This window comes from Lasioglossum baleicum, chromosome 12 (genome assembly GCF_051020765.1).
Source record: "Lasioglossum baleicum chromosome 12, iyLasBale1, whole genome shotgun sequence".
NCBI classification, from domain to species: domain Eukaryota; kingdom Metazoa; phylum Arthropoda; class Insecta; order Hymenoptera; family Halictidae; genus Lasioglossum; species Lasioglossum baleicum.
The window spans coordinates 15,424,523-15,439,831 of record NC_134940.1 but is presented as its reverse complement, the minus strand read 5'-3'; the positions used below and the strand labels follow the sequence as shown (position 1 = coordinate 15,439,831).

Here is a 15,309-nt window from a genome sequence, read left to right as displayed (position 1 = left end):
CATGATATCTTTTCGTAGATAAACGACTTTATGTTCTGGTCGATGCTCAACGAAAATGATCAAATGGTGTAATTGTTCTTGCATACGCAGTTATCGTTGATGCACAATTTATTTACGGCCCTTTGTAAAATACAGGAGCGGAAGAAGTTTAGAGAATTTGTGAATATTTCGTTCGTGCGATGAACCTGCTATGATAAACTGTCGAAAATAACTGTATGTATGAAAGAGTTGCGATAACACATACGTAATTAAATTTCATGGTCAAAAAGATAATATAGATAAATATTTTCTGATCGTACGACACCGTGAAGATCTCGAGAACAGCGGAAAGGAAAAGTAGGCTACGTTGCTAAGGCTGCCATGTTTTCGCCCCACCGTTTCATTCGAACGAATCTGCATTTCATAAGGAGTGCAGTGAGCATTGAAACGGCTAGTAACAGTGCCACATTCTCGCGAATATTATCGTCAAAAGTTCGGCTGGCTCACGATCAGACGACACACTCATTCGTTAGAACGTTCAGTGCTTCATCCGTAACAATGGCTAAAATAAAGGTGAGCGGTTAGCTAGTAATGCTATGTCACTGACACTGACACGTCAATCTATATATATATCTGCACACATATAAATATATTTCTACATGCATGTATATAATACATTTGTATCGCCATAAATTTCGATTTCGAGCGAAAAATGAATTGTTTTGACTTTTTTCATACGACAAAATTTTGTATTTTATGTAATTTTTATAATTTTTTTCCATGTTTCCATTATGACGTATTTTAGGCTGGACCCGTCGTCGATATCCTCGGAGATGAAATGACTCGAATTATTTGGGATTCTATCAAAGAAAAGCTGATTTTACCACATTTAGATATTGAATTGCATACTTTCGACTTAGGCATAGAGAATCGAGACAAAACCGATGACAAAGTTACCATAGATTGCGCAGAAGCTATTAAGAATTACAATGTAGGCATCAAGTGTGCTACTATTACACCCGATGAAAACAGAGTGGTAGAATTCAAGTTGAAACAAATGTGGAAAAGTCCTAATGGTACTATTAGAAATATTTTGGGTGGCACGGTTTTCCGTGAGGCCATCATCTGCAAAAACATTCCTCGCTTGGTAACTGGTTGGAATCAACCAATTATTATTGGAAGGCATGCCCATGCTGATCAGTACAAAGCAACTGATTTCATAGTACCTGGACCAGGCAAACTTGAAATCACATGGACTGGGGACGACGGAAAAGAAATTCAGCACACAGTACATTCTTTCAAGGGTCCTGGAATCGCGCAAGCTATGTATAATACAGACGAGAGCATTTATGCTTTTGCTCACAGCTCTTTCCAATATGCTCTTTCTAGAGACTATCCTTTGTATCTTTCAACGAAGAATACAATTCTTAAGAAGTACGACGGTAGGTTCAAAGACATCTTCCAGGAGATATATGACAAAGAGTACAAAGCCAAATTCGAGGCCAAAAAGATTTGGTATGAACATCGTTTAATCGATGATATGGTAGCGTATGCAATGAAGTCGGAGGGTGGTTTTGTATGGTCTTGCAAGAATTACGATGGAGACGTTCAGTCCGATTCCGTGGCACAGGGATACGGATCTCTGGGTATGATGACTTCAGTTCTAATTTGCCCGGATGGTCGTACAGTGGAAGCCGAAGCTGCCCATGGTACAGTTACCAGACATTATCGTCAGTACCAACAAGGCAAAGAGACCTCAACTAACCCGATTGCATCGATCTTCGCATGGACGAAAGGTCTGCTTCATCGTGCGAAATTGGACAACAACGAACCTTTAAAGAAATTCGCAGAAACCTTAGAGGCAGTCTGCGTTAGTACCATCGAGTCAGGTTTCATGACCAAGGATCTCGCGATTTGTATTAAAGGCATGAACAATGTTACTAGATCCGATTATTTGGAAACATTCGAATTTATGGACAAGTTAGCTGACAACTTGACCAAACAGCTCAAGTGACTAAACAGCGACTCTTTTCATATGCAATCAAAGTATTAAAGATGTATAAAAGAAACAACACATATTGATGGTTGAGGTAAAAGAGTAAACAATGGGCATAATCTAGCAATATCTATAAACTAGATATGGAATATTAATATATGTATATGTATACGTATAAAATCGAGATTAATATATTCAAAATTAGCATTGGAAATTTATACTGGAAGAATATATACTTTTTTACATTGTGTACATTTGTATTTTTTGTTATTCTTTTGTTATCTGTAATTAAACAATTGTAAATGAAATCAAATACATAATTCTTTATATTTTTTATTAGACACTACATATTTATATAGAATAATAACCTATCAGTTATTCCCCTCATGTTAACAAAGAAATACTTACAGCTATTTATAATTATTACGAGTCGCGCGATAAATCCAGGATTCTACAATTTTGATTTTTAAAAAACGAAAAATGATTTAAGTTTTATTTCGTGAAACAAAATTCTATTCTCAAAAGTCTTTTCTGGATATATTATCAAATTTCATAATTATTATTACGTAAAATTGTATTGTAATTTTATGCAAAAAACTAAAATGAGAATAGTACTTCGGGCTCGACAAAATAATGAACGAATTTAAATAAAAAATCTGTACAAAACAGATATCAAAAGACCGTAGAGGCGTAAGTAAATAGGCGTAGACCTATATTTTATCGAGTTCACGAAGAATTGGCTGACGACTGCGTGAGTAACCCGAAAAGTTTATTTGAGCGAGCGGAAATGACATTAGTCTGAATTATTTAGGTTTGGCTAGATAATTAAAGTTGTTGTTAATCTGGGCTAAAATTCCAAAAACGTCCATGCTCAGAATTGGATGAAATTTTGGGAATAGGTTCCTTTTTGACTAAAATGTCGTTAGCCGTTTCTTCTCAGAAACACTGTGCGGGGGCAGTGCAGGGTGTGTGTCAGTGTGTGTGTGTGGTTATGTGTGGTGCACGGTGCACGGTGAGCACGGCCAAAACCCGGGCATGAGCACATGAGCACTCTCAATCTCAATACTCTCATACCTCTCATACTGCTCTCATACTCTCGACTCTCATACTCTCATATACTCTCTGCTGTGCTCTGCTGGCAGTTGGCAGTATCAGACAGTATCAGTATCTCGACTGATCTCGACGTCTCGACGAGATAATCTCGTCGGTGACGAAAATGATAATGGAGCTCTAAGCCGCACGAAAATTATTAGGACAAATCGTATATGTCATTTGTGGTTTCAGATTCATGAATGTCAGTTTTTGAAATGTCTTCTAAAATTTGTATTTGGAAGAAAGTACCTGGTATTGCTAGTCGTTTTAATGATATAATTTATTTACATCCAAAAGCACTACCATGTCAAAACATTCTTGTATATTTTGGCGGTGATGTGCAGGTCTGAATCAGATTATTTTACAATTATTTATTTTTATTAATAAAGTAATGTTGTTTTGTTGCTAAGATATATATTAGTATAATATTTTAGTATAATATTAACAATTTCTATACAGGATATTGAGGAATGTATGGAGTGGCATGCTGATAGTAAAAAATACACAGAATGGAGTCTAGAAAATACCGCTCGAATACTATCAACAAATTTTCCAAATAAACATGTACTTGTCATTCGACCATCTAGGTAAAATTTGTAATAATGAATAAATATGTAACATTACTTATTGTCATGTTAAACTTTGTTCTAGAATACATGATACAGGAAATGCCAGCTTCAGCTGTTTTGATAATTTCGTACCGTCGAACGAATACGGTGTTCCATCATTTTCTCCAGCTTTCAACGCTTTAAAACATTTGCAAAGCTTAATGACATCTTCCTTACAAAATTTAAAAATACATAATAAGGATGAGGTATACTTAAATGTGAAATCCAGCAAAACTAGAAGTCATAATATAAACTTAATTCAAATATGTTTCTATTGCTAGAACCTTACTGATCTTATTAACGACAAGACAAAATTAACATTAATGGGCTTCAGTAAAGGTAGTGTTGTGTTGAATCAATTCCTTCACGAATTTCATGACCATCTAAATAATTCAGATCCTGACCAAGAAATTACGAACTTTATAAAACTAATCGAGAGCATGTGGTGGTTGGATAGTGGACATGGAGGTTCCAGAGATACATGGATCACAGACAAACCCATATTAGAATCTTTTGCAAAATTAAGTAATATATTTAACAAAACTATGAAAAAGACTTTCAACACTTATTCAAATTATGTTTAATAATTACAATATCCTTACAGAAATAGATGTACATGTACATGTCACACCGTATCAAGTTTGCGATCTCCATCGTCCATGGATTCGCGAAGAAGAAAATCAGTTTTGTAGTATTTTACAAAGTATGGAAGTTCCTGTAAAACGGATGTTACACTTTTCTTGTAAACCAAGAAGCTTGACTCTACATTTTAATGTTCTTAAAGCTATTGGAAAATGTATGCAGTGACATCTTATTATTTAACTTGTATAAATACACTTTAGTATATAATAATTAATTCTTGTATATAATAATTATATAGTATATAATATAATATAATAATTAATGGCTATACTATCGTTGTACAGGAGAACAAGCTGCGAGTACAAAGGATATTATATATTAAGAAAACTGAGTTTTTTCTGTAATATTGTGCAATTTACCATCTGTGTGACAATTATTTAAATCCTAATGGAAAGAATTAATTATAAGTTATATTTAATAATGTACAATTATTGTTAATACCATCAAGGATAATACTCATATAAATTATGTACAGTAACAAGTCTACAGATAGTCATTGTATGACGTAGTAGTTGTAGTCAGTGTTTTACATATTACCATGTCATGCATTATTTATCCAGATTGCTTCTCCATATCTATGTTCATTTCAAATTCACTAAGTAATGATACAGTATTGTATACAATTTTAGTACTTAGAACAGTGTTTATACAATGAAAACTGTTACATACATCAGCGGCATAGTTAATACAGGAGACTGATATACCCATGCCAAATAAATATATTTACGCCCATGGTGTACTAACATCTATTTTGACATTTGGACTTATAACTTATGTTACCAGAGCCTGAAAAACAGATGATACACAATTAGTAGAAATCATAATAAACAAAAAATTTGTATTCCTTTTCGAACTATCGTCACCGACTAGGTATAAGGATAGAACTATCATACAATGTATTTTTGCGGACTGCTTTTCGAGGGCCACGTAATCCCATTACCATTCTCATTTCACACGATTTAGATGAGTTTATGTCAAAATCTTCGTGTCACAAATAAATATTTAAGTCTATTACTGTTCTGAATCATTGTTTTGCATGCTGGATCGCTTACGAATGGGGAATAGGGTGACGTGACGCCACAAAAGTGGGCTGCAAAAATACATTGGACGATAGGTCTTATCCTTGTACCTCGTTGACGCTATCGTTATACTAACTATCATTATGTAAATCTGATAATTTCACTTCTGCCCATTCATCGGACCCATCGCAACAGTCACAAACTCCATCGTTAACTTTATAAGATGATATCTTCACTGAAATTAAATCGACGTTGATTGTTAACATTGGAAGAAACTTGACTGTATAATAAAGAGAATAGAAAATTTAATATATTTACTTTCAGAAGACAGCATCCTGCAATAAAAAACACCATTGTTGCATGCGTTGGTACCGGGTTCATCACTACCATCTTCTGGGCAATCACAGTAATTGTCATTAATTTTTTCAAAATCTATCTCTGTTTTCGAGACAAAACAGACAAATTTTCCTTGTAAATTTGGTACGTATTTTGAAATGTCCATATCACGTGTTCCATGTAATGATACAATTCGACCATTCTTGTCTTGAATAAGTTTAGCATTCATCGATGATTCATTTCCTTTTGAGATGATCTTATTAGTAATAATATACTTAGATGTTCTCACCGAATCACCAATTAACTTTCCTCTGACCGCTTGGTTAAGTTGTTTAAAATAACGTAACTGATGAATAAAAAAAATAACAGCAACTACGAATACACAGATTAATGTGTACTTGAACTGTTTCCGTAGAAACCGGCGTTTCCAAGACACTTCAGTTTTCATAATTTGCCGGTTTTCTGACTGCGTATATGTTACTATTATCTAGCAGTTCGAAACAACTTTGTTTGTCATGTACAATTTTCTTTCGGTACACGTTGCAAGTTACTTTTTTGTATTCCAACCATTTGTTATCGATTTCTCGGAATGACCTAATCCGGCAAAATATAATATTTCTTTCTCTCGCTAAAGATCGTATTGCGTTTTGTTTACAAGAACTATGTTGACCTATTTATGTATAATTTCTGCTGTCTGGACAAAGTCTCTGATGTAAACGCAGTTACACAAAATGAAGTTGTCTGCAATTCAATGATATCGCGATCATATCGAGATAATTTGAATTTAACAACAAAAGACTATAAAACTGTAATAAAAGATTGTAGTTTTATTAGAGCGTTGGAATGTTCACAGATATAGAGTGAACAAGTGAAATGAAATCTTTTGAAAATATACATGGATTTTAGGAAGAGTAGAACAATACGAATATATATAAATAACTGTGGCATATCATTATTTCTGATATATTGGTTAAAATATGTATGGTGTTATGACCTATTTAGCAAGTATCAAAATTAAATCATTCGACACCTTGGAGCGGAGTCGTGAGATTAATTTGTGTCCCCACTCCACCCTACTTTCCACCCCGGCCCGGTCACGCGACGCGTTTCGTCTCTGTCGAGCATGTGTCAAAATGTCATGTGACTAATCGGTATCGGTATTGGCCAAGAGAGGGTAACTTTTTCCCCTCAATCACCCTCAATTCGTGCTCTCTCCCCTCACCTGGCGACTCTGCCTTTGCCTCTGTCTTGGGAACGGTTTTGACAGCACGATTTCAACGACAGGATAAGGAAAGAATGATATTGATATTTTCAATACCCGAAATCTCAAAGTGTCAAGCAATCACATGATCAATAAAAATTGATACACGTATATATATTCGTAATTGGACATGTTATTAACCAAAACATCGTATTTAATATGGTACCAAATAATTGATAAAAATTAATTAAAATATATTTTTAAAAATGCGTGCATGTGAAAACATGTATTTAACATTTATATTTATGAAATGTTTGAGAAAAAACGAATACTGTGGAATATTACTCTATTAAAAGTTAAAAATAAGTAAATGATAATCGCTTTTGAACGTTGACAATGATAATAATAACAGGTATATATAATACATGAACAGTTCGAAGCATACAAAATTAGTTTAATTATTCCATTTAAAATAAAGTTATGTAATTAAATCATGTTTTAGTAATTTGGTAAATGCGAAATACAATTGAATATGTGAATGTTTTTTTTTACAATTTTAATGACAAAATGTTAAAATACTTGCAAAGTTTCACGAGGACTATTGTTACAATGTAAGAAAAGAAGTACATATGCATAAATCGTATGGGATATTATAGTAGCTCGTAAGAGTATAAACAGTTTTGTTCCAATACATCCAATGCGTATATGCATAAATAATATTATTAATATTAAATTCTCAAGCTTATCATTTCTGTTCAATGAATAAAGCAAGTTTTACATCGGTCGTCCCATACCACGACCCATTTGAGGTTGCGAATCCTGACTGCTCTTAGGACTCTTGATAGTTTCGTCAACAGATAGAATAAGACAAGCTGCTTCGGTCGCGGCAGTAAGTGCATTAATTTTTACGACAGCAGGTTCCCATACGTAAGCCGCCATATTATCTCCAATATCTTCATTGTTAATATCAACGCCATAGTTATACATGCCTTTGTGTTGTTTCTGTCTTAGTTTGTTCAGAATGTTTGTTGCGTCGAAACCAGCATTATCACACAGTTGCCTAAAATTGGTGTCATTATGTTTCATATAGTTCAAATAGTAATTAATAGACAGGGGATTTTAGCGTAATTTAAAACAGCAAAAACATTTAAAGAATTTAAAGATACTGTTATGTTATTTTTGACCTATCGAACATATTAAGACAGAAAACAAATTTCTATTTCACTCCAGTTTGTTGCAATCCAGGAAGAAAATGGTTATTTTACATAAATATCCCCTGTCTAGTAATTAAATAAGATTGCCATACCTTGGTATAACTTCTAGAGCACGAGCTATCGCCGCAATTAACAATTGCTCTTTGCCTGCCACGACACGAGAGTAGTCCCTCAATGTTTTCGATAATTTCATTTCAATGGCTCCCCCACCTGCTACGCAGGCATTAGTTTTAACCATACGCCTTACAACCATTATCGCGTCATGTAAAGATCTTTCAGTTTCTTCCAAGAACTGTTCAGCTCCTCCACGCAATATAAATGTGCATGTCTTTGCACGCACTCCTTCGTAGAATAGATTGAATCTGGAAAAAAGTACTTTAGAATAATACCAGTTAACAAGTTAAATATACGAATATATAAATTCTATGTATTCAAGTACCTCTCTCCGCCGATTTGTTTTTCCTCGAACATTTCGCACTTGCCCAAATCTGAGTCTTTAATGTCATGTACTGTTGTTAAGATACAGCCACCGCAAGCCTTCATGGTTCGTTTCAGATCCTCTTCAGGAACTCTGCCTGCGCAGAACATATCTCTATCTGCGAAATATTGCGTAGCAACATCGCCAATAGGTAATTTGGATAATACAACTTGAGCACCGCTCTTGTGAATCTTATCTAATTTGTTATATAGAATTTGCCATTCAGCATCAACTATCTTTTGATATTCAACAACATTATCTACTCGTATTTCTGCATTGTCTCTTTCTGCTTTCAATTCTAATTCTATATTCAGTAAAGCAATTTGACAGTCCTTATATTTTTTAGGCTGCATTTCAAATCCAGCATATGAGAATGTTTTCTTAAAGGCAACGCCTTTAACCAACTCTGAATCCTCTAAAGCTCCACCAGACACCTATATATCAAATATTTCATTTAAACGAATTTTACTAATTTCTCATTAGCTTAAAATTTTTTTGTAATCACCTTTTTAATACCAATCATATTGAGGGGTAACATATCATCGAGCATCATAACAGCTTTCACAACTAAACGACTGAAGAATTCTTTTTGCTGATGAATTAACTTAGAGCTCATAGATGTAGCTGCGCATTCTTCCAAAAGTTCTGTTAGTTTTGTTTTTTGTGTTTTATCAATCTTCACGCTAACTGCATTGATTATATCTATGGCTACTTGAAGCGCAAGACGAAGAGATTTGATCATGATACGGGGATGTACACCTTCCTCGATGAAAGGCTTCATTTGCATTAAAAATTCTCCAGCTAATAAGACTGTGCTTGTAGTGCCGTCGCCAACCTACACATAAAAACAGAAATTTATACCTGCAATTATAATATTTGAGTAAAATGTTCGAACAACATTGAGGTAACTTCATATCTTCTATGTGTTACCAGTCTACAAGTTCATTGATATACTCTGTTAATGTTCTGGCAGTATTTTACTTGCATACTATCATTTGTGTTTTCATTACAGAGTTAGTATAACATTTTCAATTGTGTGAAATGTGTAATTTACAAATGGGCACAATAAAATATCTATTGAATGATTGCTATAAGATAAAGGATAAAATAGTAGGAGGTAGGACAGAAAGGTAGTAATAAACTAGTTGAGATTTATAGAAAATAAGCATAGAAACATTGGGATCAAACAACTAAAGATAAACATAGGATATTGTACAGTTGTAGGATAAATGAAATAAAGATAGGTATAGGTTTAATGTGAATATCGGCAGAAATGTATGCAAGTTAGTGTGAATATATGAGCGGCATGAGTGATCTATAACATTTTCAATTAATTAATATTTACTTCTGCATCTTGCGACTTGGCAATGTCCACAAGGGTCTTAGCTGCTGGATGTACAACGTCTAAGAGCTTCAAAATAGTTGCACCATCGTTTGAAATAGTGGCTTTTCCATTTTGATCCACAATAAGTTTGTCCATCCCTCGAGGACCAAGGGTGGTCCTCACTGCATCTACTACCACTTGACACGCATTTATGTTCGATATCAATTGCTGCTTTCCTTGTGATGCATCTGTTCCTTCCTTCAATAATATTATTTGGGGTTGCTGTAAAAGATATTACATAAATTTTATTACCTGTTATTAGTAATAATAATAATAATAATAATAAAGATACTATACTCTCATATATCTTCCCATTTTTATTGTATTACATTCGATTACGTGAAATATTAGGGTTTTCTTGAAAAATTGTCACATTTAAAGAAACAAATGAATTGTGAATTAAACTATTCATTTGTCTCTTTCACTACTTGAAATACTACCGAATCAGTTTAATGAAATCTACGCCAAAGATTATTATTGAGATTCGTTCTACATATATGTACACCGTGGGTGTAAGCAGAAATTAATCACCATATAAGGTTAGAACTGCTCAACTTATAATTCAACAAACGCTTTCATACGTATTCATTTTCGCTTCGCGTATATTAATATACTTGAGTAGCTTTATTTATCATAAAAAGAATCTATTAATCGCGTGTACAGGAAACATTTTCTATATTCTGTCATCGTAGACAGAAAGCGGCTTATAGCAAAATCGGAAATGTGAAGGTGTGCTAAAATTAGTAAACTAAAAAGACACCTATACTTCCGCTCTAATGAGATTTTTATTTGTTACTTACCATTTTTGTAATTTTGTTTGTAATTTCACGGGTTTGTTAATTTCATTCACTGTGCACGAGCACAATTATTACTCTAACCTGTAAATGGTATTCGAGATGATTCCACTAGGACCAGCTAAGGATATAGAAGACCTACTCCCCTACTCCCTGATACAAAGTATAAATGCAAAGTAAAGCATCAAATATCATTCGTGCTCAACGGAAATGAGTGTACCGGTGGAAATAAATAACCAATCAAAAATTAGCGTTTAAATGTGATCAAACATTTTCCATTTTGTGTCAAGGTTTCAAAATTTACAGCGTTTTGTCATAGTAATAAATATGATAAAAAGCATCTTAAATTAATTTCAGAAATAATTCGAAAATAGCAAAGGTGTTAATTATATAATTTATGAATTCATTTCCATTAAATTTGCTTTCATCTGAATACAATATTTTCACTTTGACTCACAATACTGTATTTTCGTGTAATACCACTCCAATCTTTTTTTATTAATTTTGTTAATGTTTGGTTTTGTGTGTAAAGCGACTTTTGTTAATAATTTTTCCTATTCTCGAATAAGATTTTTACTGTTCATACTATAAATTGAATACAATCTTTCTTTCAGCAACTTTTTTCTGAAAAATAGTCTTACTAACTGTAAACAATGATGCACCGTTTGAATGAGAGACTTTCCCGCGACATAACAGGTGTACCAACGTTGAAGATATTTATTGTAGAACTGTGTAGAACTTTAGTGAACTTTACGAAGAAATTCTTCAAGTGTGCCAATACTTTTTCTCCGCTGTTCTCCGCTGAAAGCAGACCTTTATATGTATTTTATTATTTTCATCTCACGGTTTTACCAAAAAGTTGAATAGAGAATTACATTTCTTTGTAAATGCTTACATCACAGACGAGATACTATTAAAGACTGCCAGCCCCTGTGTTATTCAGCGGGAACGGTAACCGGGCGCGACGGGCGCGGGGATAACGTGGAACTTACAGTGATCTGAAATACCACATCGCTAAAAGTTCTACCAACGACGAGATACTCGTCAAGTAGAAGAAGAATGATATAGTATTTACCCATTCTGTAATTGCCTTATAATACTATCACCGACGAAATACTATCCCGTCTCTTTACCTAAATAGAACCAGACGATATATGACATTGTTCACGCCCGGGGCAAATCAGCTTGGATAATACATATATTTTGATCTGAAGGAAGGTAAAATTGCAAAATGTTGTGAAAGACAATAGGTATAGGAATAGAATTTATTGAAAAATCAACATATTTATTAAATGTGCAGCTATTAGCTCGATATTATCCTTTATTCATAAGACACTAAAAGTTCTTACAAATAAAGGATAATACCGATTGCCCAGGTCTCACCACGAGGAGGTTGCTGCACGAGAGACCCGAAAGGGAGTCAGAACGAATGCAATATTCCTTCTGGCTCCCTTTCTTACAGTGACGCACTTATACTAAATTACGCAAGTATGTCGAGTAATTATCGCGGGGCAGAAGGTGTGAATCGGAGAAGAAGTCTCCGATCCACGGGGGATCAAAGGTGAATCAGGCAGAAGGCTCTGATTCTATCAAAATGACAAACAAGATCGAACCAGAGCAGAAGGCTCCGGTTCGAAGGTGACGCGGCGCGTACAATGTTTGCAGCCCATCTCCGGCCAGAGCCGATACCCGACGTGTCCTCACCAAGAGGAATGGACAGTGAGAAGTGTTCAAACGTAACACCATCTCTCTGCCAACTACCTGCCACCAGGCAACGCAATGCATTGAGGTAACGTGGGTAGGATGACGAACAGAGAATTTCTCTGCCAACTACCTGCCACCAGGCAACGCAATGCATTGAGGTAACGTGGGTAGGATTACGAACAGAGAGAATGGCAATACGAGTGAACAGATCTCAATGAACCACCCCTCTCAATGTATCGACGCCGAATACCGGCTCCAACCGGTCTGGTACATACAAGCAAGGTCCGACACAGCAGAAGGCTGTGTCGGAATCAAGAAAACGAGTAACGTGAATTTAAGACAATAATTACTCGACATATTTATACGACGATATACAATCTTAATAACTAACGCACGCAAGTCGAGCAATTATCGCGGAGCAGAAGGTGTGAATCGGAGAAGAAGTCTCCGATCCACGGGGGATGAAAGGCGAATCAGGCAGAGGGCTCTGATTCTATCAAAGTGACAAACAAGATCGAACCAGAGCAGAAGGCTCCGGTTCGAAGGTGACGCGGCGCGTACAATGTTTGCAGCCCATCTCCGGCCAGAGCCGATACCCGACGTGTCCTCACCAAGAGGAATGGACAGTGAGAAGTGTTCAAACGTAATACCATCTCTCTGCCAACTACCTGCCACCATGCAACGCAATGCATTGAGGTAACGTGGGTAGGATGACGAACAGAGAATTTCTCTGCCAACTACCTGCCACCAGGCAACGCAATGCATTGAGGTAACGTGGGTAGGATTACGAACAGAGAGAATGGCAATACGAGTGAACAGATCTCAATGAACCACCCCTCTCAATGTATCGACGCCGAATACCGGCTCCAACCGGTCTGGTACATACAAGCAAGGTCCGACACAGCAGAAGGCTGTGTCGGAATCAAGAAAACGAGTAACGTGAATTTAAGACAATAATTACTCGACATATTTATACGACGATATACAATCTTAATAACTAACGCACGCAAGTCGAGCAATTATCGCGGAGCAAAAGGTGTGAATCGGAGAAGAAGTCTCCGATCCACGGGGGATGAAAGGCGAATCAGGCAGAGGGCTCTGATTCTATCAAAGTGACAAACAAGATCGAACCAGAGCAGAAGGCTCCGGTTCGAAGGTGACGCGGCGCGTACAATGTTTGCAGCCCATCTCCGGCCAGAGCCGATACCCGACGTGTCCTCACCAAGAGGAATGGACAGTGAGAAGTGATCAAACGTAATACCATCTCTCTGCCAACTACCTGCCACCATGCAACGCAATGCATTGAGGTAACGTGGGTAGGATGACGAACAGAGAATTTCTCTGGCAACTACCTGCCACCAGGCAACGCAATGCATTGAGGTAACGTGGGTAGGATTACGAACAGAGAGAATGGCAATACGAGTGAACAGATCTCAATGAACCACCCCTCTCAATGTATCGACGCCGAATACCGGCTCCAACCGGTCTGGTACATACAAGCAAGGTCCGACACAGCAGAAGGCTGTGTCGGAATCAAGAAAACGAGTAACGTGAATTTAAGACAATAATTACTCGACATATTTATACGACGATATACAATCTTAATAACTAACGCACGCAAGTCGAGCAATTATCGCGGAGCAAAAGGTGTGAATCGGAGAAGAAGTCTCCGATCCACGGGGGATGAAAGGCGAATCAGGCAGAGGGCTCTGATTCTATCAAAGTGACAAACAAGATCGAACCAGAGCAGAAGGCTCCGGTTCGAAGGTGACGCGGCGCGTACAATGTTTGCAGCCCATCTCCGGCCAGAGCCGATACCCGACGTGTCCTCACCAAGAGGAATGGACAGTGAGAAGTGTTCAAACGTAATACCATCTCTCTGCCAACTACCTGCCACCATGCAACGCAATGCATTGAGGTAACGTGGGTAGGATGACGAACAGAGAATTTCTCTGCCAACTACCTGCCACCAGGCAACGCAATGCATTGAGGTAACGTGGGTAGGATTACGAACAGAGAGAATGGCAATACGAGTGAACAGATCTCAATGAACCACCCCTCTCAATGTATCGACGCCGAATACCGGCTCCAACCGGTCTGGTACATACAAGCAAGGTCCGACACAGCAGAAGGCTGTGTCGGAATCAAGAAAACGAGTAACGTGAATTTAAGACAATAATTACTCGACTTGCTCGGGTGCGGCCTATAGGCGATTCGGGTAACCCCCGGGGACGCGACTCCCCGTACTCACTCACGGCCGCATCCGTGAGTGAGCCCCTGAGGGACCTCCCTCGGCAAATAAAACTAAAACTTCGTGGTATGTCCTCTTCTTGGTTTGCCCTCTTCTCGGGGTGTCCTCTTCTTGGTGTGTTCCCTTCGAAGTGTGTCCTCTTCTTGGTGTGTCCTCTTCTCGGTGTATTCTAGCTAAAACAGACTAATAATAGTTAGACGTATCAATACAAAACCCAGCACACGAGTGCAAGCCTAATACCAGCTCACGAGAGCCAACCTAATACCAGCTCACGAGAGCCAAACAAACCCCGCACACGAGTGCGAATCTAACCAGCTCACGAGAGCCAACCTAACACCAGCTCACGAGAGCCAAACTAACCCCGCACACGGGTGCGGCCTATAGGCGATTCGGGTACCCCGGGGACGCGACGCCCCGTACTCACTCACGGCACCATCCGTGAGTGAGCCCCTGGGGGACCTCCGATCGGAGGAATGCCAATTTCAAACGAGATGAGAAAATGTTTAGAAGTGAGACTCGTGAAAGTTCCCATGCAAACAATTGGAAATTCAGAAATAAAAATTGTCGAGATCAATGATTGAAATAAGAGAACCAGCTCATGAGAGCAATTG

The 15,309-nt window shown here is 37.1% G+C and overlaps 4 protein-coding genes across 8 annotated transcripts; 2 read left to right on the top strand and 2 right to left on the bottom strand.

Moving 5' to 3' along the window:
• The first annotated feature begins 68 nt into the window (after window positions 1–68).
• Window positions 69–2,321, top strand: Idh (isocitrate dehydrogenase [NADP] cytoplasmic). Of its 2 annotated transcripts, XM_076434405.1 has the most exons (3): window positions 69–213; window positions 312–552; window positions 785–2,321. In XM_076434405.1, exons 2-3 carry the CDS (start codon window positions 361–363, stop codon window positions 1,991–1,993), a joined length of 1,401 nt encoding a protein of 466 aa, XP_076290520.1. In that variant the 5' UTR covers window positions 69–213; window positions 312–360; the 3' UTR covers window positions 1,994–2,321. The 2 variants fall into 2 exon arrangements, with proteins under 2 accessions (XP_076290520.1, XP_076290521.1); XM_076434406.1 differs by lacking the exon at window positions 69–213 and having other exon boundaries at window positions 220–552.
• Window positions 2,322–2,476: 155 nt separating this feature from the next.
• Window positions 2,477–6,404, top strand: LOC143213982 (mitochondrial protein C2orf69 homolog). Of its 3 annotated transcripts, XM_076434427.1 has the most exons (6): window positions 3,268–3,411; window positions 3,527–3,654; window positions 3,719–3,881; window positions 3,957–4,200; window positions 4,280–4,471; window positions 4,602–6,404. In XM_076434427.1, coding segments are annotated over exons 1-6 (873 nt in total). In that variant the 3' UTR covers window positions 4,604–6,404. The 3 variants fall into 3 exon arrangements, with proteins under 3 accessions (XP_076290544.1, XP_076290542.1, XP_076290541.1); XM_076434429.1 differs by lacking the exon at window positions 3,268–3,411 and adding an exon at window positions 2,477–2,987 and having other exon boundaries at window positions 4,280–6,404; XM_076434426.1 differs by having other exon boundaries at window positions 4,280–6,404.
• LOC143213986 (uncharacterized) lies at window positions 4,238–6,423 on the bottom strand. The gene is made up of 3 exons (XM_076434438.1): window positions 5,655–6,423; window positions 5,473–5,571; window positions 4,238–5,103 (listed from the first exon to the last, which is right to left on the bottom strand). Exons 1-3 carry the CDS (start codon window positions 6,118–6,120, stop codon window positions 5,057–5,059), a joined length of 612 nt encoding a protein of 203 aa, XP_076290553.1. The 5' UTR covers window positions 6,121–6,423; the 3' UTR covers window positions 4,238–5,056.
• An 883-nt stretch (window positions 6,424–7,306) lies between these two features.
• Window positions 7,307–10,911, bottom strand: Cct7 (chaperonin containing TCP1 subunit 7). 2 transcript variants are annotated; one of them, XM_076434396.1, is made up of 6 exons: window positions 10,750–10,911; window positions 9,911–10,171; window positions 9,071–9,400; window positions 8,527–8,999; window positions 8,180–8,449; window positions 7,307–7,933 (listed from the first exon to the last, which is right to left on the bottom strand). In XM_076434396.1, exons 1-6 carry the CDS (start codon window positions 10,750–10,752, stop codon window positions 7,648–7,650), a joined length of 1,623 nt encoding a protein of 540 aa, XP_076290511.1. In that variant the 5' UTR covers window positions 10,753–10,911; the 3' UTR covers window positions 7,307–7,647. The 2 variants fall into 2 exon arrangements, with proteins under 2 accessions (XP_076290511.1, XP_076290510.1); XM_076434395.1 differs by lacking the exon at window positions 10,750–10,911 and adding an exon at window positions 10,247–10,651.
• Between the last annotated feature and the right edge of the window lie 4,398 nt (window positions 10,912–15,309).